The sequence below is a fragment of the Buceros rhinoceros genome, unplaced genomic scaffold (assembly GCF_000710305.1).
Source record: "Buceros rhinoceros silvestris isolate BGI_N320 unplaced genomic scaffold, ASM71030v1 scaffold7257, whole genome shotgun sequence".
NCBI lineage: Eukaryota > Metazoa > Chordata > Aves > Bucerotiformes > Bucerotidae > Buceros > Buceros rhinoceros.
In genome coordinates, this window is record NW_010420366.1 from 76,211 (window position 1) to 92,414 (window position 16,204).

A 16,204-nucleotide genomic window follows, 5' to 3' on the forward strand; every position below is an offset into this window, starting at 1 on the left:
GATGAACGCCTGATTAACGTGGCAGCAGGGTGGGATCATGCTACAAGTGAGATAAAATGCTATGAAAGAAGAGATCCATCCTCGTTGTTAGAGGGTGTTTTCAGTCTTTTTTCTGTTTATCTGAAGGCAGCTTGGTGAAACTAATGCAGGTTTGTAGCTCACTTGGAGAAATAACTCAAATGTGCGGTTTATGAGGTGTTTGGGGTTGTTGGTGGGCAGCGGTGGAGGTCTTGGTATGGTTTGCTTGGTTTTATTTCACTATCAGCCACCGTATACATTCAGGACTATCAGAGCTCTCAGGGTACCTCCAAAGAGGTGTCTAGACCATTGTTAGCTCGAGGTGATCTATTCCAGAGCTTCATTGTGATTTTAAACTAAAAGAGGGGAAATTGAGACTAGATAGAAGGAAGAAATTTTTTACAAGGGTGGTGAGAGCCTGGCCCGGTTGGCCAGAGCTGGTAGAAGCCCCATCCCTGGCACCATTCCAAGTCTGGCTGGACCTTGGGGCTCTGAGCCCCCTGCTCTGGGGGCAGATGTCCCTGCTCCCTGCAGGGGGTTGGACTGGGTGAGCTTTGAAGGTCCCTTCCCACCCAGAGAATCATTCCATGATTCTCTGATTAGTTTGTATATCAAACAATTGCGCTGCAAAGTCAGGGTAACTTTACGAAGCAAAGTAACTTCACGCAGGTGCATTCTCTGGTGGAACCAAGCACTGAGCTCCGTCTTGGGTTGAACTGCTCATCTAACCCAAACCCACTCAGTCGTGGTGGTCTCGCTTTCCTCTCCAGCCTCTGTAGCATCCTAGAAGCCATTGGTGAAGGGACATTGGGTAGGTATGAGCGGATGATGTGAAATGTGACCCTAGAAAAGGCATTCGGTGACCTAGCAGGTCTTGTCTGCTCTGCTCTCTGTTGTGATTCTTTTTTTACTCAAGACCACAACCTCCGAATGGTTTTTAAGTCATTAGGACGCTATCTTGAATGGGTGAAGCTCTGTGAACTGTGTATCTGAAAACAGCTCTTCACAGTTCTAGGAGAAATAGGGTTGATAATAGTAACATATATAAAAGACATTGGACTAGAACTTCTTCAAAAAGCAAAGCCTTGAAAACACAGTCCTTGAATGATTTGACTAAGTTTAAAAGCTGATTAAAATCTTACTTTTCAGTTTATCTAAGTCACACATCGTTTCTTGCTGAGTCCGGCTGACTCTGCAGGCTCCATAAACGCTGCTCCACATCTCCTTGAGCCTTATTACCCTCCTCAGGCACCAGCTGTCCACACCACTGGTGCAGCATCCAGGAAGAAGGCAGTGCGCACATTCTAGCTGAACAGCGTCTGTCTGTTCTTACCAACCTCCAGAATAAACGCTGCAAAAATGCCGTCCGTCTGTCTGTCCTGTACCGCATCCCACATTCAGCTTTTTCCAGACGTTCTATTGAAATAACACGTGGTTTTGCAGATCACCCGAGATAAATCCTCAACGGCTTTGCAGCATGGTGTAATTTAGTTTCAGGGTTGAGAGATGATAAAAACACAAGCATTTCGTCTGCTGATTTTGATTTGAGTTGTTTTTTCCTCATAAATATTTAACTGATTTCAAGGAATATTTGTGGAGCACGTGACAGAAACTTGAATTCTCCAGGTCAGACTGGAATAGGAAAGGCAAAGCCACCCATAGCCTTTGACAAATCTATTTTCCTTCGTACTTTCGACTTGAAACTGCTTAAGACCCTTCAAAATCAACCAGGGTGCCTCATGCTTCTGTGCTGGCAGGGAGCTGGTAGAACATCCAGGCTCTTCCCTGCCTCAGAGCTCTGTTATTCCAGTTAACCTTGCAGAAGACAGGGCGCTGCACTCGCACACACCTTCGCCCGTGTTGCCGAGGGTATTTGGTAGAAAATATTCACGTTATGCCAGTAGTTCAAGAAGTGAAGGTAAAGCTGAAGTTGGAGACTAAACTGTGAGTCCGCTTGGGTCTTGCTGGGTGAATTTCACAGTTCTGTTAACTCTTCCATTGAAACACTCTTGTGTTTTAACGTTCAAGACCACACAATACTGCTCATTAATTGTACACAACAGATTACACTCCTGCTGAGTGGCATCTTCCTGGCCTAAAACGTTACGAGACATGTATAGTAACTAACTTCTTGTCAGCCTCCTCGATGGTGATCCTCAATTTTCAAAGGAGAAAGAGCAGCCAAACAGAAGTAACGGACCCCCTCTGTTTGCAGAAGAGGACTTTCGTAGGAGAAAGTTCATCCTTTTCATGTTCTACCCTTACTTTAGGGCATAGTTTCTGTACTGGTGGAGAATTAATCAAACTGCTCCGCCAGCCTTTTGGGCTGTTAGATCAATGTTGGAGCGATCCTGAGTAACGCTTTAATTTCCTCCTGGGCCTCCATCCAGCTGCCAAGCCTGGACCTTTTGTTTCCGTGCTTGATGGCAGGTTTTGGCTTTGCAGGTTTTTAGATTGCTGCCAAGTTTATTTTAGAACTTCAGTTGTCATGGCTACTGCTAAGTATTCTTTAGTTCTCTACTTACTTGCTCAGTTTGCAGCTTTTCTTAATTTTTTTTTTTTCACATTTTAAACTGTGCTGTGTGAAGTGTGTGGAGTAATTACCCTACCCTGAAGAAGATAAAAAGGAGGGGGTGTGAGAGGTGAGACCCTCGATCTCCAGCCTGATGTCTCAGCTGCTTGTTTGAGAGCGCTGCTCCTGTAACGCGTGGTCAGGATGAGGGGTTTGAGTCCGGGGAGGAAGGCACGGGCAGCACGCTCATTCTGATGCACAGAATGAGACGTGCAGAGACTGCTGCTGATTCTGCTGACTAGGATAGTCCCGAGGTTTATCTGTGTCTTGCTGGCTAGTTGTATAGACTTGTAACTGTATATAGCGCCAAGGCTCAACTTAGCTTTAAATCCTGTGGAACAGTGGCCACCGTCCTGCTTAGAGCCTGTCGGTCCATTATTCAGAGAAATCCTGTTTCACCTCTAGAGCTCCAGGGTGCGACATTAATACCAGAGGCGATTGAGAACAAATGAGATGGATGCATGGATGGATGCATATGAAATTCTCCATATCGAGAGCTCCTGCTCTTGTTTATGGAGGCACCGTCATGGATGTCTTTTCAGTCAAATGAAAGAACAGATGAAGACAGAGCACGCAGTGGAGGTTAGGCTTCTGATTAATCTTCAAACGCTTCTGCTTTTGAGGAACATGTGGTTTTTGGAGCTTGGGAGAACGTCCTGAGAGACCAAGAAGTTCCTTACCTGGCTTTTAGGTGGGGAGCCAGGCTGAGGTGGAGAAAATGACCCAAAGGGCAACTACAAGAGCTGGGAATAGAGACACCCTCTGCTCCAACTTCTGAGGTCCAGGGCTGTGCTGGCTGCTGTGTTCTGCTCCGTGGGTGTTAGGGACACTTGTAACTAGCACAGGTTGAAACGCAGAAGAACCTGGTGCCATTTCATGCCAGGCTGGCTGAGCAGATCAGTGTGGTCTGGATGCAAAGCCGTTGTTGTTGTGGATGTACCTGGAAGGAGCTTGAGGTTTCACCCTGCTGCTTTCCTGGAATCTTCCCCATTTACCAAGCACCTGGTAAGCAAAGGTGTGATCACATTGTGTTACTTTGGCCGGTGCCGTACTGGGTTGGAAAGGACATCGCTAAACAAAGAACATTCTGCAAGTCCAATGTGCAAAAGCGACGTAGGAGGGCCATAAAATCATCCAAGGATGAGAAATTTCAGAGCTTTTGGAGCCTTAGCTGGGTGCCCTAGGAACAACTAGCACAGAAAGTAAATAACGTGCGGAGGCTGCGCCTTCCTGTCTTTGATTTTTGTCAGGTTTAACCTTCCAAGCTGCGGCTCTGCTCTTGAACCCGTTGGAATTTAAATGTGTTGTTACAGTAGCATCTTTGTTGGAGATGGACCGTGACTCGTGCTCATTAAGGCTACAGATGTCGGCTCAGATTATGTCTTTCAAAAGCTTTTCCTCTGATGAACTGTGAAAAGCCAGGCTTGAGCAGAGGATTGCGGAAGATGAAATAATAGCCCCTCGTCCCTGTGTCTGGCAGACTTAATGCAGTCGCTCTCAGATCTTTTTAAAAACTTGGAGACAGCAAATTTGTTCGCAGTCAATAGGAGAATCCTCTGAGCACAGCCCGTTATGTTCCCTTTATCAGTCTCTTCCGAAACGATTCACAAAGCTTTTTACACTCCAAAAAATCTCTAATCTGCCGATTCAGCGTTTCCCAGATAATGAGGTTTAACAGGCCTAAGTGGCATTGACAAACTGTTTATATGTGGCACGATTAGAAAACAGAGATCTTCTTAAGGGGGCTTTAAAAAGCAGGAAAGAATAAATACTCCATGAATTTAAGCGAAATTAGTTTGCCCAGTCACCTCTTCTTTGTGAATTTGCATTTAATAGCAGAGCAGGCAGAACTTCTTAAAGCTCTCTGGATAATACCTGCTGCTGCTGGGAGGAGGCGACTGCGTTATCGAGGAATTCAGTGGTGTGTAAATGTTTGCTGGAAGTTACTGGAGCAGAACTAAAGACTCATGGCTGTTTCTAAAGTAGCCGTGTGTGTCCAGCGAAGGTTTTCCAGCTGTTGTTATGCCTCACCTTGTCCCTGTTATAATGTGACAAAGTGGATCGAGGTTCATGGGGCAGTCTTGGTACCCACCGTTCCCCTCCGCACCTCACCTGGCTCTGCAAAAAACCAGAATGTGACCAAGGAATCCCCAACAAATTCACTTCAATGTGATCAGGTATATGGTAAGAGGTAGAAAAAACTTGATGCAAAGTCTCTTCCCTGGAAAGCTGTCTCGCAGTTCTGCTGTTCGGCTCAGGGCACGTTCCTTTCATCTTTCGCAGGTTTGGATTTACTGACCTTGCTAGAAAAGATGCAGGTTGCTCTTTCTTGGTCTAAACTACTCCACAGCAGAAGCGGAATAGCACTGGACTTCACTTGTGAGCGTGTTGTGTCTCCTTGGCCCAGAAAACCCACCGATAAGGCAGGGTGCAAGAAGAGTTGGTTTTGATGATAGCTGAACCTTCTTAGGTAGAACTCTCTCAGATACGTCTGCTCTGTGTTCCTGTGAAGGGAGAAAGATGCTGCATGTTTAGAGCTGGATTTTTTGTGTGTGGGGAGAGACAGTATCCCCATGCAAAGTACTCAACGCTGCCCAGGACTCAAGGAAGAGCACTGGACAGATAAACCAGACTCTGCTCTTCACAGGGTACGTCTGTACTCCCCAGTGCAGCTCCGTGCTAGGGACATGCCGGCAAGGACTAGCTGAACTGGTGGAGATGCTGGTTCAGATCCCCAAAGCTGTGCTGGCCAGTTCAGAGGCTGCACCAGATAGTGCTGTCCTAACCAGCACCTTCACGGCTGCGCTGCTGGCGCAGAGATCTCTGCAGCCACCTGCAGTCCCCGGTGGAGGTGTGCCCTTGGCTTGCTCTTGTTCTCAGAGACACAGTGAGCTAAGTGGGAACACAAGCAACAGGAGGAGAAGAGAGCTACTGGCAAGCAAAGGATGTTTCATTAGCCACAGGAATTCCAAAGCTCCAGACCAGCATGTTAACTGCAAACGTACCCCAGATCTCTGCAAGATACGTGGGTGGTGGCTGTGTGGAAAGGATCATAAAACCAGATAAAACTGGTGTGTTGTTTCAGACTGTCCTAAAGCTGCTCAGCAGATCCCATCTGATTTTTTGATCAAATGTTTTTGCTTCAGTGATCTGGTGACTCTGTGTGGGTTTATGGAGGCTTTTCATGCAGGACCTAGAAGATGCTCTCCTGAACACATGGATAACCTTGAAAGCTTAGATAGACGTTGATGTACAATCCAATTCTCTCATTTTTCTTCCCTTTTAATAAGATGGAGATCATAAAGAGAAAGGACTGTGCTGCCACAGGATGGTCCCATGGTAAGCAGTTAGGTCTCATCAGATTTGATTTCTCTCAGTCAAATATTGAGAGAAATTCCCAAAGGATCTTGATGTGGAGCAAAAGGTGCTTCAGGAAAGCTCTTGCATTACACCAGCACGGTACATATTTCATTATTTTGCTGTTGGGGACGTTTATAAGCAGCTCAGTTGCAATTGTGAGTGACCAAAAAGCAGTTTTAGTTGACAGGCGGAAGAAGGGGAAATTGTGTGTCACGATTTACTGTGCCAGCCTTTTCAGAAGGAAGGGAAGAGTTTGTAATTGTGTGGATTCTGGAGGTGAAGGGTTGGGTTGGGTTTGGTTTGGTTTTTTTAATCAGCCTCTCCTGTTTCTTGAGACAGATGAATGTCTTGTATCAGAACGGAATTACAGCCTCACAGAACTAGAAATTCTCCCCCCAAAAATCAAACAGTCACAAAGGCTGTATGACCCTGTGAACTGAAAGGGAGTGGGGGGGTGGGACACGGTTCTGTGCTGCTGCACTGGCCTTGAGTGCAGCAGAGTGACCTGAGCATGGTTGTGCCACGTCGCTTCTCCGAGCCGCTTTCCTCCTTTCCGTTTCGTTGCCATTTGTTGTGTTTTCTTGTCATACGTGCGTGCAGTTGAAGATCCATTCAGATGTCGGCCAAAGCTGTCGTTCTGTGTTACCTTCTTACTTCTCTGACACCACTGATCGGGGCCGTGCTTCCGTTCCTGCTCCCTGCCGCTGCTGTATTTTCCCTCCCTTCCCTCGGACTGTTGGGTCCATGGAGCACACGGTGCAATTGCTGCCCCTTTTTGATAAAGTCCAAGTGAACTTTGACCACACTTCAGCTGATCATTGGAAGTAAAGATCAGGCCTTTTATGTCACTGACTGTAGTGTGCTTATTCCTCGGAGCTGGGTGTCTCGCCTCTGAGACAAAAAGCATATGCTTTTAGTGAGCGCATTTTCCCCAATCCAAATTAAAAAGGAGGACTTGCTAAGTGGAAAACTCACACAGGTTCAGGGCGGCTTTATACTGAAACAAACCTCAGGCTTTGTTTTCCTTCTTCCTTGCAGAGGCGGGCAGTGGCCAAGATTACGTGACCTCGGAAAACCAGCTGCTTTACTACCCGAGTATCACCTACGCCATCATCGGTAGCTCCGTCATTTTCGTCCTCGTGGTGGCCTTCCTTGCCTTGGTCCTGCATCACCAGCGGAAACGCAACAACCTCATGACCCTGCCAGTGCACCGGCTGCAGCACCCCGTCCTGCTGTCCCGGCTGGTGGTCCTCGATCACCCGCACCACTGCAGCGTCACTTACAACGTCAACAACGGCATCCAGTACATGCCCAGCCAGGCCTACCACAGGCCAGTGGACCTGGACTCTCCGCCGTCCTATTCAGAGGCTGTGCTTGACCAAAGGTACGTACAGGAGAGGACTCTGTGCTCCTGCTCTGTTACTTTGTGCTTCTGCTCCCCATTTATCCTTGTCACCACTTTTGGCACAAGTATGGTGTTGCAGTTCTGTCACATGCATAGGGACAAATTTGAGCTCCCCCTGCACATGGTCCTCAGGTCCCCTTACTGGTATTAAAGGAATTTCAGGCAAACTGAAGTCGTGCTCTCTTAGCACGTGTTGTTCATAACAGAGATTTTGAGGATGGCAGCAGAACGCAGAGAAACGTAGCGCTTGTCTGGTGGTGATACCCTGTGCCAGTCTGGAAGCAAAACGTGGAAACTGAATCGGGAGTTTTGCCAAAAACCAGCTAGGTTGTAGGTCACACTGTTTGAAAAATAAAAATGACCCTGATAAGTGTATAAAGGTGAGAGGTCTTCAGGTCGAGCATCAAGAACTCATGTGGTCCCTCTGCTCCGCGCTGCTTTCCCTCTACCAGTTGAAGGAAGGAGCAGGACTCTGAAACGGAAAGCGCCGCTCTCGTTCCAGATAGCTGACAGCGCTGTGAAGTTCTGGGGGTGGTACCATTTGCATTATGATATTTTTGGAGTTTTGACACTGGTTTGATTTGTAGATAATTAACCTTCGTTTTAACCTCTGTCTGTGAAGTCTTCCCAAACAAAACGGCTCGACTGACCTCCTCTGTACATGAAAAGGGCCTGGTATGAACTTCAGCGATCCAGATTGTTTGCTGTCGCCCTGTCTGTATCTTTCAGTACGAACTCTGGGCTCTTCGAATGATCCTGTAATCATTTACATTCCTATTCTTGGCTGCGTTTGGCAGCGGCTCCCTTGTCTTAATGTTGACGTTCATAATAACACTGTCTTTTCATTAGTGAGGACAAGTAAATGAGCAGCTGTCCAGATCATAATCACTTCTCACCTAGGCTGATACAAACCACCAGCAATTGCAGAGCTAATTGCTCCCAGGACCTCTTCTCAATCTGCTAAACCCTTCAGTCCCTCCACTTGTTAGCTATCACAACCATAAAACAGATTTCCCGAATGCAGGGCTCGTCTGTGCCTACTTAGCAGTTGCTCTGCATGTGGTATCGTGACAGCCAAAGTGATTTGTCATGTGGAGAATCCGGTTTGTTATTTATTTGTAGACCGTAAGCCATTAATCTCTGTCGCTTGGTGGAGGTCTCCTCAGAGCATTCTCGTGTTCATGTCATTATCTATACACTACTTGCCTTATTTCTTTTAAAGCACTTTCTCAGGTTGTGTAAATGTTAGACGGGGAAAATTCTTCCCTCTTGCAGCTGTCTTTGAGGGTAAGATGAGATCTGCTGGAAGTACATACCCATGAAAATCAGAACGTAGAGTGTTAAGCGGGATGTAATTAGCTGTAGAATCATAGAATGGTTTGGACTGGAAGGGATCTTAAGGACCATCTAGTTCCAACCCCCTGCCTTGGGCAGGGACACCTTCCAGTAGAGCAGGCTGATCAGAGCCCTGTCCAGCCTGGCCTTGAACACTGCCAGGGATGGGACATCCACAGCTTCCCTGGGCACCCTGGGCCAGTGCCTCACCACCCTCAGAGTGAAGATATTTTTCCTAGTATCTAATCTAAGCCCCTCCCCTCTTTGAGTTTGAAAGAGTTACCCCTTGTCCTCTCACTACCCTCTCTGATGAAGAGTCCTCTCCATCTTTCTTACAGGTCCCCTTTAAGTACTGGAAGGCCACACTAAGGTCTCCCCAGAGCCTTCTCTTCTCCAGGTTGAACACCCCCAACTCTCTCCTTTGCATCATTCCTGTGGCCTCCCCTGGACCTGCTCCAACAGGTCCGTGTCTGTGCTGTGCTGAGGACCCCAGAGCTGGACCCAGCCCTGCAGAGGGTCTCTCTAGAGCAGAGTATGTTGCATCTTGACCAGAAACCTTGGTGCTTGGTGGTGGTGTGGATGTTGTGGAATGACCTGAATGATGTAGGCATGTCTGTCTGAAATCTCCTGGTAGGTGTTGTCATGGAAAAGCTAAGAAATGCTGTTTGGTTTTTTTCATTATTTTCATCACGTCCTTTCTTCTGTACCGCTGTTCTCAGTAACCTCTTCCTGTGTTGTGTATCTTACAGCAGACCACCTTGGTTTGACCTTCCTCCACCGCCTTATTGTTCTGAATCTGAATCCCCCAATCAGCCAGATCTTCCTCCTTACCGATCTCGGACGGGAAGCTTGGTGAGCACAGACACCCCCATGGCAGGAAGCCCTGTGGGCACAGCCAGCAGTTGGACAAGAGACATCCATGACAGCATGGATGGCCACAGAACTCTTCTTGAGAGGACAGCAGATCAAAGCAACTCTCTGGTCAACCACACTGCTGAAAGAGAAGCGTAACTGCTCCAGTGTTCGGGACGGGAGTTGGGAAGGCGATGACCTTTCCAAGTCTGTGTGGGTTAATCTGCTGTGGTGAAGAGCTTTCAGGGTGACGTGGGCCTGAACGACGGCTTGATTGGAACCCACACTACGTTAATATTTGAATTCAGCATTTTGGGCTCATCAACGACAGAGCTGTGAGAGCTAAACCTAAAGTCACATCAGCTCTCCACGAAACTGCTGTGAGCACGTTCTGGATCGGACTAGTAAGAGGACCATGAGTGCTGAGTCGGAGGACGGATGCGATGCGTGTCCTGGACTGTTTGCTGTGTATAAATGTATATAGGGGCGTGTATAATGTATACAGATGTTGCACACAAAAGCTATGCCCGAAGGACTCTTCTCTTGCCTCCTGTCGTGGCAACACCTGAGCTGTTTCTTCTTGCTGCCTGGTGCCAGGCAGTGGTTGCTGAAGCACGTGAGAGGTGGTCTTCCTGCTCGGAGGTCTGGTGGCCAATACTGGCCCACTGGCAGTGCTCAGATGGCAGAAAATGCCCTACTTGACCCTTCTCTTCATAGCCTGGAACATTCTCACTGTGAATGTAATTGTCAGAGTTTAAATTTGTGAGGATGCAACAACTGTGGAGCTGAGCAAACGAGGGTTTTCCCAGATGCTAAATCTCAGCCAAATTTGTGTGGGTCTTCTCAGGACCGCCACAAAGGTTGGCTTATCTGTCAAGGCTGAGCCCAGAGGCACTGAAGCTTCTCAACAGCCAGCGCAAGACTTGTTTTCAAGTGAGGCAAAACACTATGCTCTACGTGTTCCTTCTTTAAAAAAGGAAACGCAACCAAACAACAACAAAAAACACAACCAAAAAAAAATGCCCAAACTATTTCAGCTGCATGTGGAACACCAAAACCAGCCCAAGGCAGAGAGCCCTCACGGAAAGCTTTAGTGAATGACCGACTTGTTGTAATTTGTCAAATAACAGAAAGCAGGTGATGCAGTGAAATGTGTGGGCCTTGTCTACAGCGTGACGCGGACACGCGTGGATAACACACGTTTAATACCGTGGGTAGGTGTGTAAGCCGCGTACCGCCGAGGCTGAGTCCTCCTGCACCAGCAGAACTCTAAAATCTCACTTATTCCCATGGGCTTTGCCATTGTTCGTGTTCACATCTCCTGCAGAGAAGCGGAGTTATTTGTGTCTGTTCTGTCCCAACCTTGGAGTGGTCGCTGCGGTGCCCAGCGTTGAATCACCCGTGTGAAAACAGCTCTGGGCTGAAGGTGTTCAGGGGGAGGCGAGAGGGGAAGGTGCGCTCTGAATTTAAATGCCGCTGCAGTGCCGTGCTTGTGCTCAGTACCCAGAAAACAAGGCAGCCGCTTCCTCGTGTCCAGAGGGAGACCAGCCTTGAGAAAATGTTTCTATTTGTCAGTCAGACGCATCTCCCGCTGCTCCTCCCGTGTAGTGAACAGTGTCATTGAACGGAGTTTGCTGTCAAGTGGAGATGAAGGGAGCCGACTGCCCCCACCTTCTGCTTCCTTCCTCCCTGCTCTTCTAAGGGAACTTCTGTCACCGAAAGATTCCACGCTCAGAACCCAAGAATTTTTGAGCTCAGGTGTGCGTAGGGGAATGACTCGAGTTCGGTCTCTGGTCTCACTCGTACACCTGACTTTTTTTTTTTTTTTGTGATGTTGGGGTTGGTTCATTTTTTTTCATTTCCAGCCCTGGAGTGTTCTGCGGTGGTATGTCAGAGGCAGGGGGCAGATGGGTTGACACGCACGGGTCATCCCGGACTGAGGTGACACGGTGGGGTGCGCTGGGTAAGTCCGATGCCGGGGGCTTGGCTGGCTTTGGAAGCAGGTTAACGGCAGCCTTGAAGGTGTTGATGAAGACCTCTGTACGAGGCGTGTTGGGTGGCCTCTCTAAGAAGCCACCTAATGCTGGATCACGATTGGCCTTAACCACCCTCTGTGGCAGCTTTTTAACCGTTATGTTTGACTTTAAATCATCCTATCGAGGAGCTTGCAGTAGGTTCATTAGAACTAGACATCTTTTTTGATTGTAAAGTTGCCTAAGGCTGTGTTAGCAAAGCTAAATCATTGTGTCACTTCTGCAGCATGTGTCCCCTCCCACAAGCCTTCCGGGGGGTCTGCATTTCACCCCGTGCCTTCTGAGACCCCAGGGTCTGTGCAAACCAAGTATCATTTGCCTCTGGCATCTGAAAAACATCGTCTTGCATTGCTGAGGAGGAGGAGGAGAATGGGCGTAGCCTGCTCCTGCCTTCGGTGTCGGTCACTGTCACGTCTGTACATATATGTGTATGAAAAGATACTCGTTCAGGTTGTACATATTCATGGAACTTTTGCATTAAGATAATCCATTTGGGCTTTACTACAGAAAAGAAAAGGAGAGAAAACATGTTCTGAATGGTGTGACGTTTCCCTTCCAGCGAAGGGTGTGTTTATCTCTGTGCAGGAATCTTCTAGGTGCTGAGAAGCCGAGTTACGAAGGGAGGTTGTGCCTTTCGGCTTGAACGTTGCTTTGGGAGGCTGTGAACTACAGTTCTGGGTGTTGTTATGTATCGTTGTCTAGAGAGCCAAAAAGAAACGAGCCTTGTCTTCCTGTGGGATCCCCGAGCTTTGTGGCACGCTGAGACTCGCAGCAGGGTTTTCCTCTCACTCCAGAGCTCTGGTTTGCTGGCTGGTTTCTTGGGAAGTCGCTGCAGAAATAGTTTACAACGTGTCACTTCTGGCAGGGTTAACGCAGCCTTACGCCGCGTTATTCAGTGGTAGCAACAAGGAAAGTGCCGAGGAAATGAAATATTTCATTGAAAATCCTGCAGCTCGTCAGGCTGAAGTTAAACGTCTCTGAAATGCCACGTGGTCAGATTTCTTTTCAGTAGCCGGTAAAACTGGGATTGATCCTTCCGTTGTTTGCAGTTGCCCTTAACCTTTCGGTGTGAGGTTAGTCCTCCGGCAGCTTCTCTTTATACGTCATATCTCGGTGAATGGATGTGATTTCACAGCCCTGTTCCTACAAGAGTAAAACCGATGGCGTTTTCTTCCAGAGCTGGTTCTGTACACCTGGTGACGCCGGTGAGCAGGGCTCCTCAGTGCAGGAGTTCATGTGGTGGATTCCAACAAAACGGTTTGCAGAAATGACCGCTGGAGGTAAATGCAGGAACGTGGGGAGGAGGTTTGGGTCATTTCGAAATAAACCAATAACTTCCAGGAGTTTGGAGTGTCTGTAACCTCTGCTGAAGCCAGAGCGCTCTGTATTCAAAGTGAAGCCGGTAGCGAATCCGCTTGATAATCATCTGAAGCTCCTTGTAAGGCGAGTGACAAGTCACCTCCCTGGCACTGTGCTAATGGAGAGCTGGCAGTAACGCTCTTAAAAGAGCCCGTGAATAATTTCCTCGGCTCTTGTCTGCAGCGACATCCCGACAACACCGACGGCATTGCCATTTTTAAATAACTCTGCGCTCGTTCTTCCTCTCCTTTTAAGTCAAATCAGTTTTATTTACACCACTTCACTTTGATACAGCTAATAGGGCCCTTGTGATAGATTTAGAAGCTGGGTGGAGAAAAGAGATGATGACTCTCATTTTAATTAATGCTGCAGCTTGTTAATCTCGGGCGCTTTACTTTGTAGACATCTTAGGAAAGACAAATGGTTTTAGTAGATAAGAAAAAACTATTAACGATGAAAAGGATAGAGGGACACCGATTCTGAATTTAATTTTTAATGAATATTTAAAATTGTACCAATAAAGGAGGAATTTAATGCCGTGTTTTTGATGTGGTGATCAGACAGCAAGTGCCGTTTTTAACCGTTGCTCCTCGGGAGCTGCTTTGCATGCGGTGCCTGGAACCGCGGTGGTGGGACAAGTGCTCTTCGTGCAGTTCATCCTAGCGCTGAAATAACTTTTATCAGCACAAGGCTGCGTTGCACCCACGGACCGCAGAACGCATGTCAGTACTGTGCTGGGCTCTGCCCGCGTGTGTCCCAGCGCAGGACTGTGGCCTTCATTTGTCCTGGTTTTCACCTGATGTGAGGGGGTTTCTCGTCTTGAACTGGAGGTGTTACCGAGAGCTTTAAGGGAGGTTGTACGTGGAAACCCAACCTTGTCTTAAACTTTTGTAAACTGGAAACCTTCAAAAATGTATCCTGTATTCCTGAATAAAGTTGGTGTTTTAATACTGCTCAGGAGCGAGGATGTCCCTGTCTCACGAAGGGTGCAGTTGGTTCAGTTTTATAGCCTCCTCCCAATTTCTTTTGCATTCGGTGTTAAGTTTTGTTAAGCCTTTGTGGGTTTTAAATATATTTTTTAAGAGGAATTCATCTGGGAAACCCACACGTGTGTGTGTGTAAAAAACACACCAATACGTATGTCTCTGTATTTGTACAAATGAAAATCGGTTCATTTCATAATTTCTCGTTCTCATTTTGCTGTGCTGTTAGTACTGTCAAGGACGAGGCATCTGAGGCAGCCGCTGTGTCTTTGCCTGCTTTGCAGCAAAGCTCTAGAGGCCTCTGCAGAGGCTGCTGCTCGGGCTGGCTGCTGCATACCGAGCAGAGCGAAGGGCTTGTAGCATTTTCTTCTCCCTCCTCCTCCCCGCCTGCCGCTTTCCCACCGCGCACATTCCCAGCACGACGTCCCTGGTCACCTCCAGGTCCGTGGTCTGTGAGCTGGGATGCTCCGTGGAGGCTGGCTGGGGTCCCACGTCGGGGCTGTTTCCCCAGCAGGTGCCCGGTGTGGGCACCGCCACCCTCATGGGAACATCCAGCCCCATGAGAGCCCACATCTGCTCGACACCTGGATCGTAGTTGCGCTTCTTGTCGAGGTCCCTCATTAGAGACACTCCGGTCACTCAAAGGACTAGCGTTAAGTACTCCTGATGTTAAGGAGTTATTTTCATAGACTAAGGAGAACGGGTTCAAATGTTCTGTCTTGGAGCTGGCTCGGTCCATCGTGTCCCAGCCAGAGCTGTCCTTGAGAAGGGTTGATTCAGAAGGCAGCTGCTTGTGGAAATAAATAGCATATTCTCCAGCCACGCTCCCCCATTAATCATTTCGATTCTCTCTGCTTCAATTCACTTAAAGATCTTAATTTTTACACCTGAAATATGCGGTTTATTTCAGCAGCATCTTTTCTTGTGGATCTGTAAGCAGCCTCTAATCACTCAGCCTCAGTTATTTGACAAGATCAAAAATTTCCTACCTTATTACTTGATACCACAGCCTGTAACTCCTTCACGTTTAAACCGTGGCCATTTTGCGGCGCAGAAGTCGGAGAGTCTTCATCTGTGGAAGAACAGTGAGCAGAAGAGCCCAGCTTGACCCAGAGCAGCTCACGTCGAGAGGAGCGACCTGGCAGCACCAACGTCGTCAAATGGACGGGGGGGTTATTGCCTTTATTTGCGGAACCTGCTGTTCCCTTGACAAACGCCGGTCACGTTGCAGCGCGGGGATGAAGAAGTGCGATCGTGGGATCATGGAACGCTTTGAGCTGGGTGTTTCATCTGACAAGAGTAGATTTTTCTCCTCATTTGTTTGTGACAGAGGTAGCTTAGGAAACGCTCTTTGCCCAGCGCTGCGTCCAGAGCACTAGAGGGGAGCACGGTCGGGTTGGCTGTTTGATGCGGGTATAACCCCTGTATATTCTTATATACCTGGATAAGAAATATTTAAACGCTGCACAGTAAGTGCAATGGCAGAGGTGATGTGTTGGATACTCAGGTTAAGACATAGATTACACAAGATAAAATCGTACCTGAGCTTCTACAGGGGAAATTCCCTGCAGCTGTGGGCATCTGAGAGGCGCAGCGGTTCTTCAAGCAAAGCTGGTCTCCAGGAGCTGGCTGCAGGTCAGGGGTAGAAATTCCGGGGCCGTGAGCCCGGGTAGAGCTGGTGCCAACACAGCTGAAGCGATGGCTGTTACGGTTTTGGTAGCACAATTTGGTCTGTCTGGTGTCTGACGCCTGAAATCGGTGAAAATCACTCTGCAGAGGTTGTCTCCTTCCTTCAGGGAGCCAGGCAGCAGTCCTCTGGCTGCTCCGAGTGGTGTTCCTCAAGCTGCTGACCGCTCTTGTTACTGTCTCTCTTCCCTTTTATCAGCTGCAGGGACGGGAGAAGATTCATGCTGGTTTTCAAGGGGACACCTGAGACAGGGAGAGATGTCAAGTGGAGTTTCAGGGACGCCTGAACCTGCCTCTCCAAAGACCCGGCCTCCTGCCCGCTGGGTAGTGCCGTCTTACCCGTCCACTTGGAACCTTTCAAATCCACCCCATCAGGCAGATTTTTGCAGATGCAAGAAAAATGAAAGAGGAGGTAAGGCTGGACCTGTAAGCAACTGTTCTGAGTTCTCTTCCTTTTGGCAAAAATTTGGGCAGTGGTCAAAAAGCAGTGACAAACATTGGAATTCCGTATTTTCTGCATTCCTCTGCCTTATTTGTACCTGCAGACTTACTGGACCAGTTATTCCGTAGCAGCTCTTGGTGCGGAGGAGGATTCTGCTCT

General features: G+C 48.1%; 1 protein-coding gene across 1 annotated transcript in view; it reads left to right on the plus strand.

Annotated features, from left to right (window-relative positions):
* LDLRAD3 (low density lipoprotein receptor class A domain containing 3) overlaps positions 1 to 13,159 on the plus strand; it is a gene marked incomplete at its 5' end in the record, with an annotated part of 63,971 nt that extends 50,812 nt beyond the window's left edge. Inside the window, 3 exons of the mRNA XM_010139283.1 lie at positions 6,989 to 7,334; positions 9,443 to 9,542; positions 13,118 to 13,159. Coding sequence (XP_010137585.1) covers positions 6,989 to 7,334; positions 9,443 to 9,542; positions 13,118 to 13,159 — 488 coding nt within the window. The remainder of the gene's footprint in view (positions 1 to 6,988; positions 7,335 to 9,442; positions 9,543 to 13,117) is intronic.
* Between the last annotated feature and the right edge of the window lie 3,045 nt (positions 13,160 to 16,204).